The sequence below is a fragment of the Drosophila willistoni genome, chromosome 3R (assembly GCF_018902025.1).
Source record: "Drosophila willistoni isolate 14030-0811.24 chromosome 3R, UCI_dwil_1.1, whole genome shotgun sequence".
NCBI lineage: Eukaryota > Metazoa > Arthropoda > Insecta > Diptera > Drosophilidae > Drosophila > Drosophila willistoni.
Window position 1 is genome coordinate 846,472 of NC_061086.1, and position 24,212 is coordinate 870,683.

General features: G+C 37.2%; 1 protein-coding gene across 1 annotated transcript; it reads left to right on the top strand.

Annotated features, from left to right (window-relative positions):
• Nucleotides 1-3,198: 3,198 nt before the first annotated feature.
• Nucleotides 3,199-9,703, top strand: LOC6651489 (GIGYF family protein Gyf). Its single transcript, XM_002072526.4, has 9 exons — nucleotides 3,199-3,249; nucleotides 3,641-4,048; nucleotides 4,111-4,287; nucleotides 4,354-4,693; nucleotides 4,795-7,338; nucleotides 7,853-8,767; nucleotides 8,830-8,904; nucleotides 9,192-9,346; nucleotides 9,410-9,703. The coding sequence occupies exons 2-9, from the start codon at nucleotides 3,680-3,682 to the stop codon at nucleotides 9,533-9,535; spliced, it is 4,701 nt and encodes a 1,566-aa protein (XP_002072562.1). The 5' UTR covers nucleotides 3,199-3,249; nucleotides 3,641-3,679; the 3' UTR covers nucleotides 9,536-9,703.
• Nucleotides 9,704-24,212: the final 14,509 nt, after the last annotated feature.

Genomic DNA, 24,212 nt, shown 5'->3' on the forward strand with positions numbered 1-24,212 from the left:
AAAATTTTTAAAATATGCGATTCTGTTGTTCTTCTTGGCGTGACGATTCGCCTTATATGTATGTATGTATAGCAACCAGGAACTGTGTAGTACTCCTTACCACTTTCGGTAGCTAACCTTATCTGATTCGTTCTCCTCTTTGTGTATGGATAAATAAGACATTAAAGTCGCGCAAACGATTTTTGTGTTGTTATTGGAGCTATTCCCGATTATTCAAAAGTTCATTTGCATCTGCCATCTAAAAAACTGAACTTAAAAACATTCGAATTGGTCCTAAATGTTTTGGTGCAAAAAAAAAAAAAACGCCCCCTATTCACTTATAATTTTGCATCCAATACACCTGGAGCACTGTACACTACATGGGCCTGCAACCTATAAACATTAACTCCATATACTTAATGCCTAATTCGTTGTTTCCTGCTAGATTAAAATCTCGTCAATATGTAGAAATATGAGGCTATGCGCTAAAAAGTTAAATTGCAAAGAAAGTGGTATTTGTAGATATTGAGACTTTTATATTTTACAAAGAATTATTATTCTATCCAATAGTAAAAGTTTTAGACTAGACACTGGTAGACATTTTTTTAAAACTCTTCCTAAAGTTGAGATTTCCTAACAAGTTTTGTCTTTGAGAGTCGCTCAGAATTAGCCAGATTTAAAAAAAAACACCTAAATTAATAACAAAACAAATCTACTAACACATAGTACAAATCGAACTTTTTCAATTGCATCTTCAGTTTTATCCATAACATCTTTCTTTTAAAAGTTATATACACTTAAAGTCATTTTTTCCTTAGGGCCCAAACCTATAAACTTAAAGCAATGAAGAGTGTTATGCCGGACAATCTTGCAGATCGGACAATTAATTTTAAATGGCGCATACCCATCTTACAATTTTCTTGATTCTTTAGTTTCTCTTCTAATGCTGTCAGGATATTTTGAACATCGTCTATGACTTCCTTAGATTTTTAATTTGTTCTCAATTTCTGGTACACCAGTAAATATTTTATTTTTGAATATACATTTTACCTGTTCCATTGACTATATGGCTAACTGTGTATGCAAACATTTTTAAGGCTGTCGGTTTCTACTTTGTATTTTTCATGACTCCTGAACAAAAGTTTCCACAATATTCCGTGAAAAAATAAATTGTTTTAAAAAAGTCCGACAATATTGGCAATGTCCCGAAAGGAAAAAGAAAGGTGGGTGCACAGATGTCTTACGTTTAAAATTGAGGAAATATATTTGCTCAGGATCAAGAGAAAACTAAAGTTTACAACGCTGAAGATATTTCTTATAACATTGTTTATGAACTTCGAACGAGCAACTGAACAGAGAGAAGAATTTTCTGACGAGTTTTTTAAAACTCATAAACAAAACAAATTCGTATTATTGGAGCCTCGAAGGAGAATTTAAAAAAGCATAGTGACTTTAATAGAATTATATGAATTTATTACGATTAAAGCAGTCCTCGGTAGATGAGTTGTCTAAGTGGCCCAGTCATTTAGTCCAGTGTTTGCATTTGCTGCTACATAGCAGCAATTTCAATAAAAATATTGCTCTGCTCCCGCTACTGCTCTGATTTCGAAGGGCTACGTAGCATAGCAGAGAGCACAAACGAAAAACGATTGCTCTTCTGCTCTGCTCCGTAGCATACATCGTCGGAGCACAGAGCAATAGCAAGAGCAAAAAATTTTCGATACGCTATTTGTAGTTGTAGCAATAGCACAAGCATTAAAAGCGAGATGAGAGCGGAGCAACAAAATAAATTTTTGTGCTACTGCTACGGAGCATTTCCTTTTCTGTTGCTCTCGTAGCAATTTCGTAGTCGCTCTCATAGTAGATCTGTACTAGAGGTGGGCATGGGCCGAATGTTACATCCAACCCAGCCCATGGGCTAAAAATTTCACCCGCACCCGAAAGCTAAAAAAAATTTGGACCTTTATTCTATATTATAATTGTCTTAATGTTATCTCGGATCCGGGTTCGAATCCCAGGCTAGTGTATGGATGTAGTTTTCGTCTAACAAAAGCCGAAGGCCTTAGTTGCCAGTGCTTGTAAAATATAGTTAGGTTGATAGTTTATAACTATATCCTATACTTTAATAATAATAATAATAATAATATTACGATTAAAATTAGAAAACCATTAAAAATTTTTTTTTTTTATTAGCTATTTGTAGTAAATTTTTCAATTTTTATAAATTCAATGTTTTGTAATAAATTTATCAAATAAGTTTCTTTATGACCAGGCAGACAAATTTAAACTTGAAATTAATGTTACGGGGGTACTGGATAACTTACGTAAACAAAATTGTAGTTGCTGTGTTAACTTATAGCTAACTAAAACCTAATAATGCAGTTCATTTCGAAGGACCTAAAATACGGGGAACCATCATATTCTTTCTTTTGTTTTTTTTTTACTCTAGCTAGAGTGAAGCAACGAGTTATGTGAACTTAAAGTTTGAGTTACGCGCATTTAACTTAACTTAACTTAGAAACTTTCTTAGAAAAGCCCAGTAAACAAATTTTAATTGTTTTCATTTGATTGAGAGAATTTGTTTTTGTTCGTATCAAATTGTATCCTTGCTAACTTGGTCTAAACACGTATTTAAGGTTCGTGTCTGCACTTACTGCATATCTCTAAAAATCCCTTTATTTTACTCGCACCCTTAGGACTATTACTCGCACCCTTAGGACTTTTACGACCCTTAGCACTATTACTCGCACCCTTAGTTTTAGCGGTAAAAGTAGCTGTTTCCGGGTAATGCTGTCAATTTCGAGATGGTGTTGGAGAATACGTAAATATTAGTTGCCGTTGCCAGATGCCATATATCAGGTAAAGATAGTTGAATTCCTATTTCCTAAAGTAAATATTTACCACAAGATCAAGGAAAAGATTCGCATTAATAGCACTTTAGCCAATATTCATTAAATTGCAATTTAATTATTAAAAACTAATTTTATGTTTGTTTTTAGTTTAAGTATTTCAACAATTTTTATAATTTTTCGCACAAATCTAGCAGTTGTTGATCTTAACTTTCTTAGAATATTAGGAACTCTCTAAAAAAATTTTGAAATTCGTTGAACTCTTAAAAGTTTTCTTTTTAATTTTTTCCACTTGTTTTTAGCTGTAGTTAGTTTTTGGCTAATTTTCGGCTAATAACCGTTCTTCACTACAACACTATTCGATTAATAACTGGGATTATCGATAGAAGTACTTTATCTGTCGCATGTCACTTTACTTTGTGTAAGTATAAATTTTAATTGATGGATTAATAAATGCAGCATTTTTTGTTCAAAGCATATACCATCATGCACACATGTGCATGGATCAAACGGCATTCAATTTTGATTGAGCGAAAAATAAATACAGCCTTTTTTCGTCAAAGCATACGTGTGCATGGATTTGTGTATAGGTTCGTTTATACGGCAATGGTGAATCACGATTTCGATGCAAGTCTGTTCGTATGTATGTGTGTGTGTGCGGTCTGAAGAGATTCTCGAATGACGCCATTTGATAAATTATTTAAAAAATCATGATTTCTATGAATCGTCGTGTAAACTAGGAGGTTGCTGTACAATTTATGTTCTACTATTTATTTTTGTATTTCGATTTCGATTCTGATTTCTACTCTTAGTGTAAACGGAAGGTTAAAATAAAAAAAGAGTTGCTAAAAATGACAGACTCGATGAAATTTGGTCCAGAATGGTTGCGTAACATGTCCGCGGAGCCTTTACCAGCCACCAACAGCAGCAACAATGGAGCTGGTGGAGGAGGGAGTGGCTTGGGATCCGGAGCCGCAACAAATAGCGCTTTCGCCACACACAGCAATACGAGCACGACAATTGGATCCAATTCACGAAATCTGTTTCCGGAGTATCGGTATGGGAGGGAAGAGATGTTATCTTTATTCGATCGGAACTGTTTGTTGCCACAAATTTTACCCTCCTTCAAAAAACTTTTCGTGGAAAAGGTTCAGTATCCACTTGCATTGACTCCCAGTTCCGAGGACGAACTCAATAGTCAGATTTCAATTGGAAGTAACGTAAGTATCTCTAATGCAGAAATATTATTTTACAATTTTACTCATGACAACTGGTTTTACAGTCTCGTCCTGCTTGGTTGCAGCGGTCGACGGGGGGATTTGGAACAACATCACGTGGCACTGGACGCGGAGGAGCAGTTGATCGTGGGCGGATGCGCGGAAAATCGATTTACCATCCAATTTTCCAGAGATCAACAGGAATCTATGATGAAGGGGGCCTGTCGTCCATATCTATGAAAGTAAGTATTTTTATGTGTAGTTCATGCTTTATAAATGGTATAAATATCTCCATTGCTTATTCGCAGCCTGAACGCAACTGGAGTGAACGCAATGGAACCGGCGATTCAGTTGCAATAGGCCCCTCTACTGGCGGTCCAATTGGTGCAGGAGGGGGTATCGGTGTGGATTGGAACGGTACTCCAAACTCCAGTCCTCGTAAGGAATTCTCCAGTCATCATCGCAACATGGAGAATTGGCGACGAAGCCGCAACGAAGATGGTTCTGGCGATGGACCTGGTGCGACTGGTAGCGGGAGCGTTGGAGGCAGCGGTATTTCAGGCGCTGAAGTGGCTGGTTGGCGCAGTAGCGGCGGTGGTGGAACGTCGACCAATAATGCAAGTTTTGCGAGCAACACGCATCGCTGGGGTAAGCAAACAAAAAAAAAAACGCATTAGATAGATCTAAAATTATTCTATTTGGATCACTTATTTTAAGTTAAACGTTAATCGTGTTTATTATCCTTTTAGGACGGTCTACAAGTTGGCGCGACGAAGAGCTTAATATAGACAGCTCGGCGGGTAATATTCAGCGTTCTATTTCAACGATCGGAACGATCAGCAACGATCGAGACCGTGTGGCAGGTGGAGGTGGCGCGAAATCGACTGGAACGGGTGTCGGCGGAACAGGTGCTTCAAATGACAATTCTCGGCAACTAATGAGCTCGAAGGGAAATCAGTCGTGGGCGGGGTGTGGCAGCGGTGGCCCTGATGCCGAGGACAATTTACCAGAATGGGCCATGGAGAACCCGTCGGAATTGGGGGGTACATTTGATGCCAGCGGTGCGTTTCATGGTGACGGCGACAAACATGAGCGGGGAGGCGGTGTTGCTATTGGAAAAACTGTCCAAATCAGACCACAGGCGGATCCAAAAGAAAAGTTAATGAAAAGTTCGATAGAGGGGAGCAATGATGAGCAATATACTGTATCTGACGGAGAAGATGAGGCTAACAGTCAAGATCCAAAAACAACTGCAGAAAGCATCGGAAGCGGCGGCGGCAATGGTACAGAGCCCATTTCAGCTATCTCCAATCTTCGCATTGATGACAGCGCAACGGACTCTCCAACGGAATCTATTGTCCATGGTGATATATCTGAGCGCTTTAAAGAAGTAGCAGATGAAGTTGAAAAGCTAATTATGGATGATGATATTAGCGTGTCTCAAAATCAGATGCGTGGACTGAACGAGATTGAAATGAATATGAGGCAGCATCCTCCTATTGGAATGCAATGTACTGCTCCCGGTACAGCCACAGCTCAACATCATCAACAGCCGATACCATTTTCCGATCAACTAACGATACAGCAGCATCATCAACATCATCTTCAACAACAACATTTGGCCATGCTTACCCCCACGTCCCATATGATGAATGCCAATGCAAATGATTTGTGGTTCTATCGGGATCCGCAAGCGAATGTTCAAGGTCCATTCAGTGCCATTGAGATGACAGAGTGGTATCGGGCTGGTTACTTTAACGAAAACCTATTTGTTCGACGTTTTTCAGACAATCGTTTCAGACCACTTGGCGAACTGATCAAGCTATGCCACGGCAACATGCCATTCACCAATAGCCATCTACTCCCATCGCGGCTGGATGTGGATAACTTGCAGTTGCCGGGTATTGCAGCACCAGTTCCCGTTACCATTCCTGTTCGCCCGTCATCGGAAGAGCAGCATCTGCAGCTTAAAGCAAACGTGACAGCTGCAGCTGATTCATTGAGCGCTGCTATTAAGGGCATCCACATAGGAGGTGGTTCAGCTGGGCACGCTATAGACAATACCACATCCCACATGCTTACCATGCGGTTCCAGATGCTTCAAGATCAATACATTCAACACCAAGAATATCAAATACTTGCTGACCTGTCAAAGAATGAATGTTTCCAGCGTCTGTCAGCCATTGAGCGAGAGGCTGTGGTTAGGCGTAAGGTTCAGATGCTTGTGCTGCCCGAATATCTAAGCAGTTTTAGTGGTCTGAGCAATTCGTTGGCTGTCCTTAATCCAATAGCTGGAAGTCAATTGTACGACGCCATCGCAGAGCAGGCTAAAAAAGATCAGCAGTTGCCGCCTGTGAGTAATTTGCTGGAGGCTAATGACTTCATTGTCAACGCTCAATTAATGCATCAGCAAGCACAAGCCCAAGTGCAGGGCCAAAACCAGGTACCACAACCACCGGCCAGTGACCCAGATAAACTTCACGATTTGCCCGGAGGAAGTGAACTGGATCTTTTAAATGAATTTAACTTGAGAATGCTATTGCGCGGTCAATCCAGTGTCGGTCAACAGCAGCAGCAGCCACCACCGGCGCCTGTCCCAGCCAATCCATCGTCGGACTTTATGACCGAATCCCAGCTAATGGCAAATCAAAATCTTGTAATGCCGATGTGGTTGCCTTCCGACCACACTCCGACACAACCGCAGCCAAACCAGCAATGGCCTGGAATGCCAAACGCGAAGGTGACTTTATGGGACGTTGCTGCTTTGGAGGAAGAGCAGACTCAGCAGCAGCAATTAATTCAGCAGCAAAACGTGCAGCAACAATGTAATTCTGTACCGGGGCCAATTTCATCGATAGAAACACCCAACCAAATTCAGGTCAATAATAACCAAGCCCACCAGGACGAACTCAAAGCGGAAGACTCCAGGCAAGTCTGCGAAGATTTAGAGCAACGCAAGGATCAGCAATCAGCACCAGAGTCTGAGCTTAGTGCCAATCAGTGCAGTAAGCAGCTTCTACTACCAAGTCAGGCTTCCAAACAGCAGCAACCTCAACAACCCATATTAAAAGTCACTGAGGAAGATCGCCGGCGCGAACAAGTCGAGGAGAAGCGCCGTCTTAAGGAAGAACGTAAGCGACTGCAAATCGAGGAAGAGAAACGACGTGCCCTTCAAGTAGAAGAAGAGCGAAGCCGCGAAATTCAAGAAGAACGTGAGCGTCAGCAGCAAATTCAAGCTCAACGGCGAAAGGCATTGTTAGGCAACAGTGCTCCAGTCGCATCTCCAATATCAGGTGAGTGTTCTTAAATACGTACCTTATATGTAGTATTAAGTTGCAACAGTTTGATTGATCTTAGAGTTTTTTTTATCAGCTTTTTACTATTAAATAACTGTTCGTTACAAATAATGAATAGAATTATTCGCATCTTTCCGACGCACCAAAAGATAAGATGTTAAAAAGCAAATTTGCTCTTCATCTATCACTGAAAAAAATGTCACATCGACAATTTTCAATCTTTCAAAATATCATTGTCTATTATTGTATATCAATATATTCAAAAGTTAGTATGATAAAAAATTTGAGGTATTTGGATTTTATATGGTACATATAAACCCATTTTAAGTATTGAGAGTTATAAAGACCATGTGCAAAATTACATTTTAATTAGCTTTCTTATTTCAATTAGACATTTTCGTTTAAGTAATACATTTTCCAAAAAAGGATCCCGGTTAAATTATAGCGTGCTAAATCTTTGAACAATCATTGATTAATATGTGCTTTTGCGAAAACAAATTGTCATTTGTAGGTGTTGGAACTGGAACTAGCACGAAGCAACAAGTCTCTAGTAAGCCAGGTATTGGTTCTGACAGAGAACGAGCACCAGCTTCTTCGATTGCCCCATGGTCGCTGCAGGCACCCAATGCTAATAACGCTGCTCCAGGTCTAGCAGAAATACAAAAGGCGGAACGTCGTGAGCGACGTGCAGATCAGCAGCGACAACAGGAGCAATTGGACAAGCAGATGCGCGCAACGGCTGCTGCTGTGGCTGAAGCAAATGACGCTCTTTTGAAATGGCAGTCAGCACCAGTACAGGCCCCAGTTATGAGTCTAGCTGAAATTCAAGCCGAAGAAGCAAAGCGGTTGGCCACCGAACTTTTGGAACAGCAGCGTCGCCGAGAGCTCGAACAACAGCAATCTACTCTGTCAGCCAACGCCGGAGTAGCTGGCGGATTGTCTAACATATGGGGCCATTCGAGCAAGGCTTGGAGCGGCACTGCAAGCGGCAGTTCGCTGACTGCGTCTACATCTATGAGTTTTTGGGATGAATCCAAGCATAGTGCACCGGTGGTTGCTAGTGGCACGGGTCCCGCAACAGTTGCAGCTGTTTTAGCAGCTGGTCTTCAACCGGTAAACAAATCGCAGTCGAAATCAGTAACCGCCGTTTTGCCGGCATCTCGCAATTTGCGGAAGAGCCAGACTTTGCCGTCAATGCAGAATGTAAATCTTGTAGGAAAAGCCGGAAAAACTGCCATGGGGCACGCCCAGGAAAAGACCAAGGTCGCTCAGAGCAAACCAGGGGCCAAGATAGCCACCATTGGAACGGAGGAAAGCAAAGAGAAGAAACCAAGTACGAAGGGCAACCAACAAGGCAACGATCTTGAAAGTGAGTTTACCGGTTGGTGTACAAAGAGCCTGGAAAACATGTCGGCAAAGGTGGACGGTAAGTATTTATTCATAATACGAAACATTGACAGAACTTACTATTCTATCTTTTGAATATAGTTCCAACGTTTGTGGCCTTCTTGCAGGACCTGGAGGCGCCTTACGAAGTGAAGGATTATGTGCGCATATATCTTGGTGTGTACTATACAAACGATTTGTTTTTGTTGAAGTAATGTAGACTTTTATCTACTTGCTGCTTAAATGTTGAGTCCTGAAATTGCAAAACTAGCTTTCTCGCTGAAACTGATTTGTACCACTATTTTTATACAGTCGTTCAAAATTCGTTTAAGCAAATGGGAAATTGGCAGTTTTGTTATTTCGAAAAACACAAGTAGTAGTATATCTATATTGTTGCGTTGAAATTTGTAAAAAAAAGTAAACTATAATAACTTGAATTCTTTATCTATCCATCTTATTTAAAGGAGAAGGCAAAGAGTCAGCTGATTTTGCAAAGCAGTTTTTGGAGCGGCGCAGCAAATACAAGAATTTGCAGCGTGCACAATATGCACATAACGATGATATGTGCAAACCAGCGCCAGCAATAACGCCGTCAAGCAACGATAACACCGACAACAAGGTAAGTGACCATTTTGTCTATTTGATTGAAAATTTTAAAACCCATTTTCTCTGACTTCCGCAGAACAAGCAGAAGAAAATTAAAAAAAATAAGATGACCAAGATGGATGCACGCATCCTCGGATTTTCGGTAACAGCCGCAGAAGGCCGTATTAATGTTGGTGTTCGTGACTTTGTCGATGCTCCGTAACATTTCTGGAAAGGACCACCTTACCGAATGAATTGCCCTGCTAACTACAAATCTGGGCTGAACGGCAGATCATAATTAAAGTTAAAAATATAAATAAGTCGTCGGATGAAAGAATTCAAATGAATGTGGAATGAAATCTGTTATAAATAAACAATTGAATGAAATCTAGCGGGCAGATTTGCAACTGAATAATTAGAAAACTTTTATAAATCAATCTGAAATATGTAACTTTAAATTCATTATATTTGGTAAAAATTTGAAAACTTCTTTTTTAGTCTTCCTTATACAACATTTTTACAAACACACGAAAAAACAAATCCCACCACACAAAAAAACTAATGAGGTTATCTCGGGGACCTCGCTATATCATTCATATAAGAAACGTTTTAAATTTATGAGACCAAAAGTATGTATAAAAATTTATTTCCAAATAGCTAACCCGCTAGCGCCGTCAATATCCGAATCCGCTTATACAGCGCACCTATGTAGGAAAATGATTGGCTGTTTATACCACGCGCTCATATGGTAAAGGTAGAGCGGTATGTATGTAACAAGCAGAAGAAAGTTTTGTTGATCCCACTATAACTTCACAGAAATATACAATATGTAACAAGATTTTTGTCCATGTTATTTTCTAGTTAGTTAGGTCCGAAAAGTATAGAAGACAGCTATTTTCCCAAGATAACTTTGCTTTTGTGGCCATGGCAGCGCTTTTTTGAAAAATACGTTATCGCCTATACTTATATATCACTATGTAACAAAAATAAAAAATTTCTCAGTCCTTGGGAAGTAATTGTTATTTCCTAGTCTGTTATGTCTTAAAAGTATGGAAACCAATGAAATTGTCCTGGTGACAGAAGCAAAGTTTTCGAGGAATATTAGATGGTTTCCATACTTTTAAGACATAACAGCACATTAACCCATACATACCCCTATTATAAAATTGCTCAGATAATAGTATGCAAAGGAGACGTTTCCGACTCCACTAAAAAAATACATTCTTATTCGGAGTGTCTGTGCAAATTCAGTCATTTGAGTCCATTGCTATTCACTCTTTTTATAAATGATCTTCCATTGGTAGTGTCACATTCTCGGGTGCTTATGTACGCGGATGATGTCAAGCTTTACCTCAGTTTTAAAGACATATCGTCTTCTTGCCTACTTCAATCGGATCTTAATGATCTTCAGAGTTGGTGTGAAACAAACATATTAAACCTTAACGTCTCTAAATGTAAAGTTATGTCTTTTTATAGATGCACTCCATACTTAGCAACTTATTATCTTATCGACACTGCCTTAGAGCGGTTAGATATTATCAATGACTTAGGTGTTCTTATGGACCATAAATTAACTTTTAATCCTCATATTTCTGCTACAGTTAGTAAAGCTATGAATGTTCTTGGGTTTGTGAAACGATGGTCAAACTCACCAAAGTAAAATTGAATCTGTTCAAAAGCAATTTCTGCTTTTTGCTCTTCGCGGTCTAAATTGGGATCGCAATGTCAATTTGCCATCATACTCCAGTAGGCTTCTTTTAATCAATCTTCCTTCTTTAATTAATCGTAGAGTAATGCTTGGTGCTATCTTTTTTCATAAACTTAAAATAGGTGAAATAGAATGAAGGAACTAACGATTTTAAAATGACACGCACTTTAAAGGGTATACGAGCTTCGGCACAGCAAGAGTTCTTTTTCTGAGATATTTTTTTTTACTAAAGTAGGCTTTTCGAACGATCACTATGCAATAAAAAACTTAATTACCAAATTTCATTTCAGGAGCTTTCTAATTGAGGACTTGAAGTTGCGAACGCCCAGACGGATAAAAAGATAAGGATGGTTGTGGCGCTTATAAACCGTTTAGTAAAACACGTTTATACAGTGCTTATCATATTTATTACCCACTTTTAAACGAAAAATATCAAAGAAGCTAGCTTTGGCTATGCCGAAGTTTATATACCCTTGCAGTCCTTGGCAATAATATTTTTACTTTTTGAAATTTCTTTCCCTGCAACTCAATTTACCAATATACAAACAAAACATTCAAATTATTTCTCTTTTTACTAAAATTTTTTTTCCATTATTCCATCATTCCCTAAGCAAAGCAAGGCAGGCATTAACTTACAGTTCATGTAGCGTTGCGTCTGTGTGTGTATGCATGTGCTCTGTTGATTTGATGATGACGTAGTAGGCACCAAGCAGCGCTTGAACCGATATATATTGACTGTAACTTGTATTCTATTTATCCGATCAGATTCAAATTTTGGGATCTGAGATTTTATATCTAATACTATCATATTGGTAAGTTTCATGGGGATATTCCAATTTCTACAAAAATATTTCTTCTAGAACTATATGATATAGTAGTCCGATCCTGATGATTTCAAAATTTCATCCCGATAGCTCTTAAGATGGCTGAGTAAAACGCATAAGCACCGACGGACGGTCAGACGGACATGGCATATCCCTTCAGCTTCTCATGTTGATTAAGAATATATATACTTTATTGGGTCGGAAACGTCTCCTTCTGTGCGTTACAAACATCTGACCAATTTTATAAAACCAACTGCAAGGGTATAAAAACGCATTGGCTGAAAATTTTTTCCAAATGACATGTACCTTCAAAATCTTGAGAAATAAGTAGTTCAACATTTAAATTCTGAATAAAAATAAATTTTTTCACTTAAAATTAACGATTTAATAACGATTTCTTAAAAAGAAGGAACAACAAAGAAAAAAAAAACCCATTTGATGTATCAAAATTATAGCCCAATTTCATGTTTTGGTCAAAAAATTCTCTTCCTCATTGAGGCCACTAAATTTAATAAAAGGTCATTTTCGAGACTTTGCCTTTCATTTAGAATTTGCCTTTTAGGATCCCCAACTGTCTCAAATTGGCGATTATTGGCATACACCAGCCTTGCAAGAATACCGCATTGGGTTGAGATCTGGAGAACACGCTGGCCAATCAAGGACATCAACATGACATTCGTCTAAATACTCCTTTGTACGTCTGGCCACATGGATTCTGGCATTATCCTGTTGAAAAACCATTGGTTTCTCACGAAATTCTCTTTAAAATGGAATGAGACTACTATCCAGAGTTTGAATATTCGATACTGTTCATTCGGCTTGTTACAAACTTCAATTCCAAAGTACCAAAAGGACAAAATGCTCCCCAAATCATTACAGAACCACCTCCAAAGTTTCTTCTTGAAAAAAACATACGATCCTTTCTCAAATCATGCCAATAAGAATTAAACCCATCAGGACCATCCAGGTTGAACTTCTTCTCATCAGAAAATATGACCTGTTAGGGTAAAAATTTAAAAATATACTGTAAGCCATAAGAGGATGATTCAAACACACGTTTCTCCAATCGGTCGCAGTATGTCTTTCGGAAAGTCAAGTCGGGCAACCTTGTGTCGACTTAGCAACATGGGGGCTTTGGTCAGTTTAGACCTCTTTATGATTCCTGAGATCTTAAGTACTCGCCAAACAGTCATCGCTGATGCAGATCCACCCACATGTGAGGCCAAAGCTCTACATGAGGTTGAGCTGTTGCTGGCTTTGTTAATAATTTTGCGTTTATCGCGCTCACTTAGCAGCGGTTTTCGCCTAGTTCGTTTCCTTGATCCATATTCTTTGGGATTGTCCAAATAATTATACCATACACCCATAGGGTGAAATGGTATATTAAAGTCACCAAAATGTATGTAACAGGCAGAAGGAAGCATCTCCGACCCCACAAAGTATATATATTCTTGATCAGGATCAACAACCGAGTCGATCTAGCCGTGTCCGTCTGTCCGTATGAACACCTAGATCTCGGAGACTGTAAGAGCTAGAGCCACCAAATTTCGTATGTAGACTCGTGTAGTATGTAGAGTGATCAAGTTTATTTCAAATTTTGGCCACGCCCCTTTCCGCCCCCGCAATTTAAAAAAAGCGTTTATCTCAAAAACTATTCCAGCTAGAGACACCATATTTGGTATGTATATTCGCTTAGTAAATGCACACATTTTGTATGTATAAAAATTTTGCCACGCCCTTTTCCGCCCCCGTAATTTGAAAAACTTGATTATCTCTACCTTATGCAATCGAATTTGGCACACTTAAATATTATACTAATATCTACCAAAATACCAAATTTGATCAAAATCGGACAAAAAACAGTCGAGTTATGCATATAAACGTTTTTCCATAAGGCCGGAGTTGGCCGTTGGCTGGTGGGGGCGCTAGGGTGCTCGTATGATTGAGTGAGCGAGATACTAAGATATGCTTGTAAGAAGCATGTGAAAATGCATTTGTTTAATAAAGTTGAAATATTTGCTTTACTGGTGTATGGTATACCTAAGTCGGCGAGGCGACTTACTTACTTCATTTTTAATTATACGTCGACTTCTTTTCAAATTTCGAGCAATACTCGAAATAGACTCTCCTGACTTGAAAAGTGAGAAAATACGGCCCTTTTCATAATCCGATAATTGTTTTCCAAGCGGTATTTCTTAAATATGATCTAAATTCACTTAAATGTCTGTAAATCCAAATATCTGCTCTGCACTTAATAAAGTCAAATTTGCTACTGTGGTATACCATACATCAGGTGAAACAAATATTTAAAATTTCGAAAACCAAATGTATGTCTATTAAATTGTCTTAACATGCCCTCATACCATATGCTATCTCGCTCACTCTACAAACACACGAGCACTCTAGCACCGCCACTAGCCAACGGCCAATTCTGCCCTTATGGATCGCGTAGCAAAATACGTTCATACGCATATTTTGCATGTTTCTGGCCCGATTTCAATAAAATTTGGTAAAAATAGATAAGATTAATAAGTCTGCCAAATTTGATTGCGATGGTCAAAAAATTGCAAGAGCCAATCGGTTTTTTCTAAAGGCGGAAGTGGGCGTGGCAACATATTAAAATATGTATATATAATTTGCGCGCATACTAAGCCAGTATACATACTAAATTTGGTCACTTTAGCTTTGTTAGTTTTCGAGAAAATCAGTTTTGTTTAATTTGCGGGGGCGGAAATGGGCGTGGCAAAATTTTTAAATAGTTAATATTTGCGCGTCTGTTAAGCTAGCCCACATACCAAATTTAATGTCGGTAGCTTACATAGTTTTTAAGAAAATCTGTTTTTTGTAAATTCCGTGGGGGCGGAAGGGGGCGTGACAAAAATTTGAAACAAACTCGATAACTGTACATATTACACGAGACTGCATATCAAATTTGTTGGCTATAGCTCTTATAGTCTGCGAGATCTAGGTGTTCATACGGACGTACATGGCTAGATCGACTCGGTTGTTGATCCTGATCAAGAATATATATACTTTGTGGGGTCGGAGATGCTTCCTTCTGCCTGTTACATACATTTTGGCGACTTTAATATACCATTTCACCCTATGGGTGTATGGTATAAAAATGCAAGCAAAGATGCGAGCACACAGAAAAAGTTGACGGTTCTTTCTTAGTTTTCTAAAAATAGAACACAAATTGCGGTAAATTCTACTGAACATGCTTCTGACAATAAAGTACACCAAAAATTTATTTTTGAAAAACCTAAAAAATGTTGTTAAAATTGTTTTAAAGTTTAAGCTGCTGGGTGGGTTATAAATATGAAAGGTACTGTACTGCACTCTGTGCAAGGGTATAATAAAATAAAAGTCATTATTGAGTAATTTTTTATTTTCAATATTTTACTTTAACCTCAAATTCAAATAAAAAAAGTTTTTCCAACTCCAAGCAGACGTTTAACGATCTCAAACAAAGCAGGCAGAAGGAAGCTTTTCTAACGCAATAAAGTATATATATATATATATATATATATATATATGCCATGTCCGTTTGTCCTCCCGTCCGCCTATATGAACACCTAGATCTCGGAGACTATAAGAGCTAGAGCCACCAAATTTGGTATGTAGACTCGTGTAGTATGTAAATGTATACAGTTAATTGGAATCTATTTAAGACGTTTTAGCTAAAATCTTAAATATTAAAGATAAAAATATGATCTCTTTGAAGAAGGTTTAGATCTAACATAACTTAGAGAAAACTGCACAAATTATTAATTTAGCGCAAACTTTCGATTTGGAGCTAATTGAAAAGCTAAATTTTGTATGAAAATTTTTGGTCCTTTGGGCGATGCTATTTTGCCACACTAGTTTGTACTAAAGAACTTTTTTCCTTGAACTATGAAAGAACGTGAATTGAATTTCCCATCGAATGACTTATTTTTCATTAAAACCGGATAAAAATTAGATAGCTTTTTTCTCCAAAAGCATAATAGAAAAACTTGCAACGCTTTCTGGTTTTTACAAAATTTAATTCAAATATAAAATATAAATTTTTAAAGAAGCTCTTTTATTTCAAAGGAAATTTGAAAATGATTACAATTTTTAGCTCTTTCACTGATAAACCCCTACTTTAATTGTGGGAAATTCTAAGTCAGAGAGAAAGGAACTCAATGCATTAAAGCTCAGGATTTTTTTCCCCTTATATGTTATGTACATACATATCATTGGTAAGAAATGGTGCATAATGAGTAGATAATGTACATACATACATATGTAACAACGTTGCTTTCTATAAATACATTTTTTACTCAATCGATATACGATTTTTTTATAATCGTATTCACACGGCTGCTTGTCCCGTCGAGAACGAGTACTGCGGGTGGCAAAACACAGCCTACGGCTGATCCAAACAAGTCAAGTTTCCTGTTGGTTGTGCGGAGGGTTGTTTGGGGTGGTGGTTGAACCAATGGAAATTAACAATGGCAAAAGCTTTTCCTCGTTCGCCGTCTTGGGGACGGTAACACACTGACGCCCATTGTTGTGTATGTTATTATTTTTGGTCTTTCTGGAGTGCATTTGAACACTCTAACTGTATACATTGCGCAATACAATAAACAAATTAACGACTTTTGTTCTTTTTCGCTTGGATGAGTGCATTTAGTTTCAAATAAAAGGGACACGAGCGACTGATGCATTATAGAGATGGTAGTCTGAAAACTACAAATATGGTATTTTTATTTTGTCAAAATGTTTACATATACAAATTTTATTGTGGGCATCATTAATCACCGGATCGTCAAGATGTATACGAAAACTAGAAAATTAAGACAATTGTTGCAGCTAGTTGCATCGATTATGAATTATTTTTATAATAGTCACTGAGACCTAATCTCGTAAATCTGAATCTTTATGTAGACAGACAAAATTAGATATTCTGTATCAGCCAGTTCTCTGGATATCGGTGTTTAAGCAGACAAAATGATATGTAAATTCAATTCTGTAGTCAAATCTATGTCGTAACCAGAGAGCCGAGGCTAACTTCGACCGCGTCAAAGTTTGTATACCCTTGCAACTTTTTTGGTAACTCTTTCCTTACCTATAGCCATCAAAGTGGAAAATCGTTTTATCTAAAAAGGCTAATGTTTGCGAAAGAACGGCCAACAATCGTAGCATAGGAAATAACGAAGTTATTGGACAAATTCACCGATCGTTCCTATGGGAGCTATATGATATAGTTACCCGATCTTTATCAAATTTGGCAAAGTCATTAACAGATATATTAAACTAACAAATGTTTGTTAAAGCAATCGCGTCAAACGTAACGAAGTTATTGACAAAAGTCACTGTTTTCGAAAGATCGTTCCTATGGGAGCTATATGATATAGTCACCCGATCTTAATCAAATTTGGCATAGTCGTTTATATGTATAATTAACTTACCAATATTAAATTTCACGACAATAGCTCAGAAAATAAAGAAGGTTTTAAGAAAAGTCACTGTTCGTGACTTTGCCATTTGTATGGGAGCTATATGATATAGTGATCCGATCCGGCTGAATCCGAGATATACAACGCCTGCAGTATATACAAGCCTACATGCAAAATTTCAGTTCTGTAGCTCTTACGGTCTAGGAGGAGTTTGCGTTGATCCAGACGGACGGACGGACGGACATGGCTATTTGAACTCGTCTCGTCGTGCTGATCAAGAATATATATACTTTGTAAGGTCGGAGATGCTTCCTTCTATGCGTTGCACACTTCTGACCAAAATTAATATACCCTTTTTGCAAGGGTATAAAAAGATCAGACCTTCATTTCGCATCATGTATTTCATTTGTTCACTTTCGTACCATATCTTTCCATACTATGATATGTTGTAAAAAAAGGAATATTGGAGTTGTAAATATTCCCCCGTGTCTGGATATTTTCTCTACGGATATAAATTCATAAAATAATCACTGGTCTACAGGGATGATTCTTCATTGTCTTATTTAACTCTTCTTCAAGTTATTTTAAACTCCAAATATTTATAGAGGAAATTAAGAAAGGACCACCTATAAGAAAGAACAACGACCTGAATTTGGTCGCCCTGCTGTATCTACTGAATTTTTTGAAAACGTTTTGTAAAAAAGAAATCAATTTGACCTAAACGTCACGATTTTTAAATTAATGTCCACCGGTCTACCATTAAAAAAGAGTAAAATTCTACCTTAACATTTCGATATGTGTTATCATGAACCATCGGATGAATTTATAGAAGATCAGATTAAATGAGAGATGAGATGACATCAAGAGCCAACAAACATATATTAACATTTTTTCAAGGATATTTACCTTACAGAGCTTGTCTTTATGTTTTCGTGCAATTCAATAATCCAGGTTAAGTTATACATATATTTCAGCCGGATCTCTTTATATTATTATTTATCTGACCAATAAATATATTACATAGTGACCAAATCGGCTTATGAACTAAGCCAACAACTGGTTAAAAACTACAATTATTTTCTTAATTGATTGTATAGCTAAATAAATGGATCACAATGGACACTTACTTCGAATGAAATCAATTGGGTAATATCCATGTTATTTGTAAAGAACTCTATATTATCACGTATATCATTCACATGCGCAGGACGAGAAATGCAAACATTTTTATTGTCAAAAGTTGAATGTCTTAATTGAGTTATTCGAGCTGTGAATTGAGTTTATGGTGACAGATGTTGAGAGACTACTGGTCTAGAACAGGCCTCCGGGTTCTGCTTCTGTTCACTTGTAACCAGATACCTGCGAATTATCTGATTGAGATGGTTATAAAAGTATTCGTGAGTGGGGTGCACCGCGACTGGTGGTAACATTTATCAAACGAAGCAAAGACTGCTGTGCAGTCCACCCTGTTATCGTTTTCCCTCACCATTGCCCTAATTTTTCGCACTTGAAAGTAAACACCACACTTGACGACATACTGCTTTGTAGTCTTACAATTAAGATTTTATTCAATTAATAAGTACTTACCTGTCTGCACGAACATGCAATCACGAACAAATTTGGGGGAGCCAATATAAGCGTTTTTAAATAAAGTAAGGGCAATTTCAATTTAAAAACCAAAAACCGGAAGTTTTCTGTTATTAAGTTTAAGTACCACTTTAATATACAATTTTACCCTTTCAGTGCATAGTACAATAATTAGAAATGTGATGATGATTAAAAATATGACTCTAAAAAAGGTCAAAACTGATTAAAAGAAGTGATCATTTTCTACTCATGAAAATATGTAAGTCGTGACAGGGCGTTATTTCTGATCAGAAAATGAGATCATAAATTTATATTTTAATCAGAAAAAGTATTCAAAAATGATTCGTGTTATGAGTCGACCTAGCCATGTCAGTTCGTTCGTATGAACACCAAGATATCTGAAACAACATGGATTAGGTATGTAGGTATTTCGATTTACTTCCCCAGTATTCAAATTATCACAATCACCTGAAAATACCCGAGTTCGGCTTAGAAACGTTTGACTTCATATTGGCAGAGTAGGCCGTTGGCTGGGGACAGCGCTAAAAAGCTAATGTGCCTGTAAGATTAGACAAAATAGCATATATTATATATGTATAAGTATGTAGAACCATTTGGTCTGTTAAATTTAAAATTATTATTTCATTTGGTGCACGGTATAGTTCTTAATAATGTTATTAAGTGGTTAATAATTATTTTAAGTGGTTATTTCATTTAATTAGTTTTCTAACGGTTTTTATTCTGTAACTGCTAAAAAGCCAATTATCAGGTATTTAAAATTTCTTAAATTTCTTATTGCAACTAGAAAACTCTGTCTTTGTCAAACAATCCCACAGAATGAAGAAAATCTTCAGGCAAAGTCAAGAGAAAATAGATTTTAACAAGTTGTTAGGTATTTCCATCGGCATACTGGTAATGCGCGCAAATTGTTTGAAAATCACCGGTCTCCAAGGAATTCACTTATCAAGGGTAAAGGACAGCGGACAACAAAAAAGGATATGAACACACATACTTTTTATATATGTATGTATGTATATATTTGTGTGTGTATCTACAGACTCGCATTTACAATGGAAGTTGGGTTAAGGGATAAGGGTAGTGAGCAAAGGTTTTTCGCTCATTTGCTCTCAGCGCCAAAGCTCGCCGACGGGAAATTGTTAAACGGTATTTAAACATAACAAGCATTGAAACTGGGACTTTGGTACTGCTACAACGACTGGTTATGGAACTGGGAGCAGAATGGCTAATCCCAAGGCGCACGCACACAACAGGAAGCAACCACAAAATTTGTTATTTCAACAGCGACATCGACATCGACATCAGTCATGCAAGGATAACACCAACAATAAGGCGTATCAGCGCGTTACAAAGAAAGGGGACACTAATGAAATAAATGGAATATTCTCGCAAAAACGGTGGGGGGGGGGGGGGGGGCTGACAGTGGGGAGGCTATGTCAGTTGCAGTGGGAATGAAATTTCATAGATCCGAGCCTACTTTACCTGTTCGGCAAAGAGAGCAATAGCGTCTTGGCCGTTTACTGTCTGGGGGGGATGAGGCGTGGTACAACTGTAATCCGTTTACGTTTTACGTTCTCAACAAATAAGTCCCGTTGGGAACTGAAGCCACAGAAGCCCGCTAAGCTAAATATTAATGAAGAACACTCCCCATCACCATGACCACTCCGAGCTACTCCAGCCAAACGATGATTTACGCTCGTCCAGTGTGCTAGCCTTTTTACATCACAATACACCGTACATTTTCCCCACATTTTGTTTCATCTTTTCTCTCTCTCGCTCTACCCTCCCATTCCGTGCCAATAACAACACGCATGCGGTGTGTATCTATTTGATTTGCGTCAATAGAATACAACTCAACAAAAGAGAGAGCTACAGGGGTCAGATTCGATTGAGCTGCAAGGCAGGTTTTATACCTTAGCTAATGAGTGGTTGATCGGAATACTTATGCACATATTTGAATACAAATTTGGAAGAAAAAAAAAATTAATAACATTCGCAACAATATACATATTAGTACGAAGATGAGCTAACCGGACAGCTGTGCAAATTTTTTCTTTATAAAAATAATAATTATAAAGAATTATAACCGATCCATTGATCGGTTTGTATGAACACCAAAATCCCTGAGACTATATCAGCTAGCCATTTATTTTAAAGTAGTGTCAAACTTTTACCACGCCTCCTTTTGCCCCCGAATTTCAAATCGGACATAGATATTAGGTATCTAAGTTTCACTAAGGACATGCTTGTTCTGGCGAGACGACTAACATAATTCATTTAAATTTATTTTCTATTGGGGAAACACAATAATTTAAAAACACGTTATTAAGGTAAGTGCTTTCATTACTTTATTTTTTCAAATAAAAATAAAATTTTAACCCTTCAGTTTTGTTTTCCTAGATGGGAAAAATTTCCCTCAATCATTCCGCCCTAAGCCAATATAACATTTTGCTTGTCCTTAAATTTTTTCGTTCGAAAAACTTCCACATAAAAATTTGAAGCAAAAAACCGACTACTCATCTTAAATGCCTTTATCCTTTATCGCTTACCATGACACACCTTCGGATCCCAAATTTAATGTCGGATCTCGATTTTGATGTGTAATCAATGGCCATCTGCTTTCGGACGATAACTCCATTTAACATTTGAATTGTGCGAAAAATGAAATTAAAGAACATAGGAGCAGAATAGATTTGGCTGACCGAAGTTTGCATACCCTTCAATGCCTTACTCTAATTTTGTTCGCCCATTTTTAACAATTATAAGTTAATCCAGAATTGATGAATGTGACGAGTATATTTACAAAGATATTAGCCATTTTTAAAGAAATGTGTTACTCATAAGAGTATCCTTTTGCGAGAGTATGTTACTCGACCCATTTCAAAGATTTAGATCGTAATGTGTTTTGGAGGGCGTGATATACATACGGTGCAGGTGAGTTGGGTATAATAAAAGTAAAAAAATAATATTGTCTTTGCAGTACTTTGAAACTAAAAACCGGCTTATGCTTTCTTTAAAATCATTCAAAATAAGTTAATATGTAAACTTAAGTCAAAAGTCTTTACTAGATTTATGTAGAATTTTACACATGATTTTACATATTAGAATTTGGATTTAAAAAGAATTAAGAAGTATAATTGTATAGCCTTGATGAATGTCTTAATCTTTGGAAGGAAAAGATTTGTGTATGTTTGTATGAATTTGTGATAACTAATTAAAGCAAATATCGATTGTTCCGTAAATCATTAAGTATAATATTCTGGGTCAATTCTATAAACCACTCAATGCTAGCAATTCCGTAATCACGCACGCACACACATTTAAGTGATTGCGGTTTCCATTAGTCTCGGGTGGAATTCGTGGGAAGCATTGCCAGGTACATTAATATTTACATACTTATGTATCTAAGTATGTACATAGGTGCATTTGATGATAGAGATATGCATCGAGATCTTTTTGTTTGGAATCTATTGAAATTTCGAAAGAAAATACTCACTCAACAAGAAGTGTGGAAAACAAATAATAATAATGATTCGAGAAAAACGGTTTGGGTCGCACTGAAAAAGTCGCTCGGTGACCCTACTTCCAGACTGGCTCAACAAAAGGACCCAAACAAAATGGATTATTGCCAAAATCGTAATCGCATTGTGGGCAATCGACTACTGCTGAAATTTTTGTATTTGCTTTGTTCCAATCCCAAGTAATGCACTTCCTGTCTCACCTCTGCCTGGGCAACTATGTATCTTAAGGTGTAATGTTTTGCCAAGAGTCGACAAGATAAAGATTTTCGCAAAAGCAAAAAGATTGATCCATTGAAGTAGGTAGTTCATTTGGAAGTGGATTAAGTGATTCATTGATTTTCATGGCATTGCATTATAAAATATCTTAAAAGTATGAATATTAATGACGGCGATTCTCTTGAACAAATTCTCTTAAAAATTTTAATAAATGGATGAAATAAGTACAAGGACAGCTCTCAGTACATATGTACATACATATGCACTCTAGCGTCTATAGTCTACAGCTATATAGTTTTACAGTATCAGCGTTATTTTCATGCAAAATCAGTTTTTGTACACTTGCAAAAGGAGTGTATTAATTTTGATGAAAAGTGTGCCACGCATTAAAGGAATCATCTCCGACCAAATGAAATGTATAAAAGATATATGGATCAGAACAAACTCCTCCTAGACCGTAAGAGCTAAAGAGCTGCCAATTTTCATGTGCATATGTTCATATTATACGATCGAATCGAGCCACTATATAGCCACCATATAGATTCCATACAAACGGTGTCTTATCATATTTAGCTTGATATTCTCTTAAGTCATTTCGTAATTGATGATTAAAGGCATCGCAATGACACCGCGTAACTTATTGACCCGCAGTTAGGCAAATAAGGAAACCGTTGCTGTACGCCCCGCCATGCCCGGACTGGGACCTGAAGAGCCCACCGGGCATACAAGCTGAAGGCCCCCCAATACTATATGGTTGAAAAAATATTTCCGAGGAAAATGAAAGGTACATCGTTTATGTTAATAAAATAAAAAGGACTTCTTACAAACAAACAAAAAATTTTCCAAATAATTCTTCCAAACAAGGGCCTGCGCCCAGCCTTTGCTTTATTTATTTATGTGTTATCCTTATTTATTAGTAATAGACTAAACACTTTGTAAAATATAAACCAAAAGACATAAACTTGTGTGTCACTGCTTAATTAAAAGCAGTTTTCTTTTGGGCCAACCTTTAAATATTGCGCTATTTTAAGGATTCTTTTTATACCATGCCCAAATGGGGTGAAATGGTATACTAAAGTCGCCAATGTATGAACAGGCAGAAGAAAACCTTTGCGACCCCATAAAGTACATATGTAAATGTATTCCTTAACAGGATTTCCCTGAATACAACCTTCCGTACCTAAAATTGGATAAAATTAAAACTATTGCAATTTGAATTTAAAAAAAAAACAAAACAACTATTAAAAAATATTAACAAACTAGAATTCAAAATGATTTCTATTTGTTTTCGAACTAAAATTTTTTACCATTTCGTATACAAATAAATGTTTTGTATTTGCTTCTGATCCACCTGATAACGCGCAGTGTATTATAATCGAAATCTAAACATAGATTGTTCGAAAGATACATAGCTGCTATTGCTAATAACGTTTTTGTATAGCTATGAATTCTCCTAAAACCTTTATAATTCAATAAACCACTTGCAATGGAGCTTTTATAAAGAGGTGGAGGTTGCAGTTAAGGCTTTTCGTGATTGTCACCCATCTAGAGCAGCGACAAATATGAATTTGTGTGTGATAATACAAAAATATATTTTCATTTA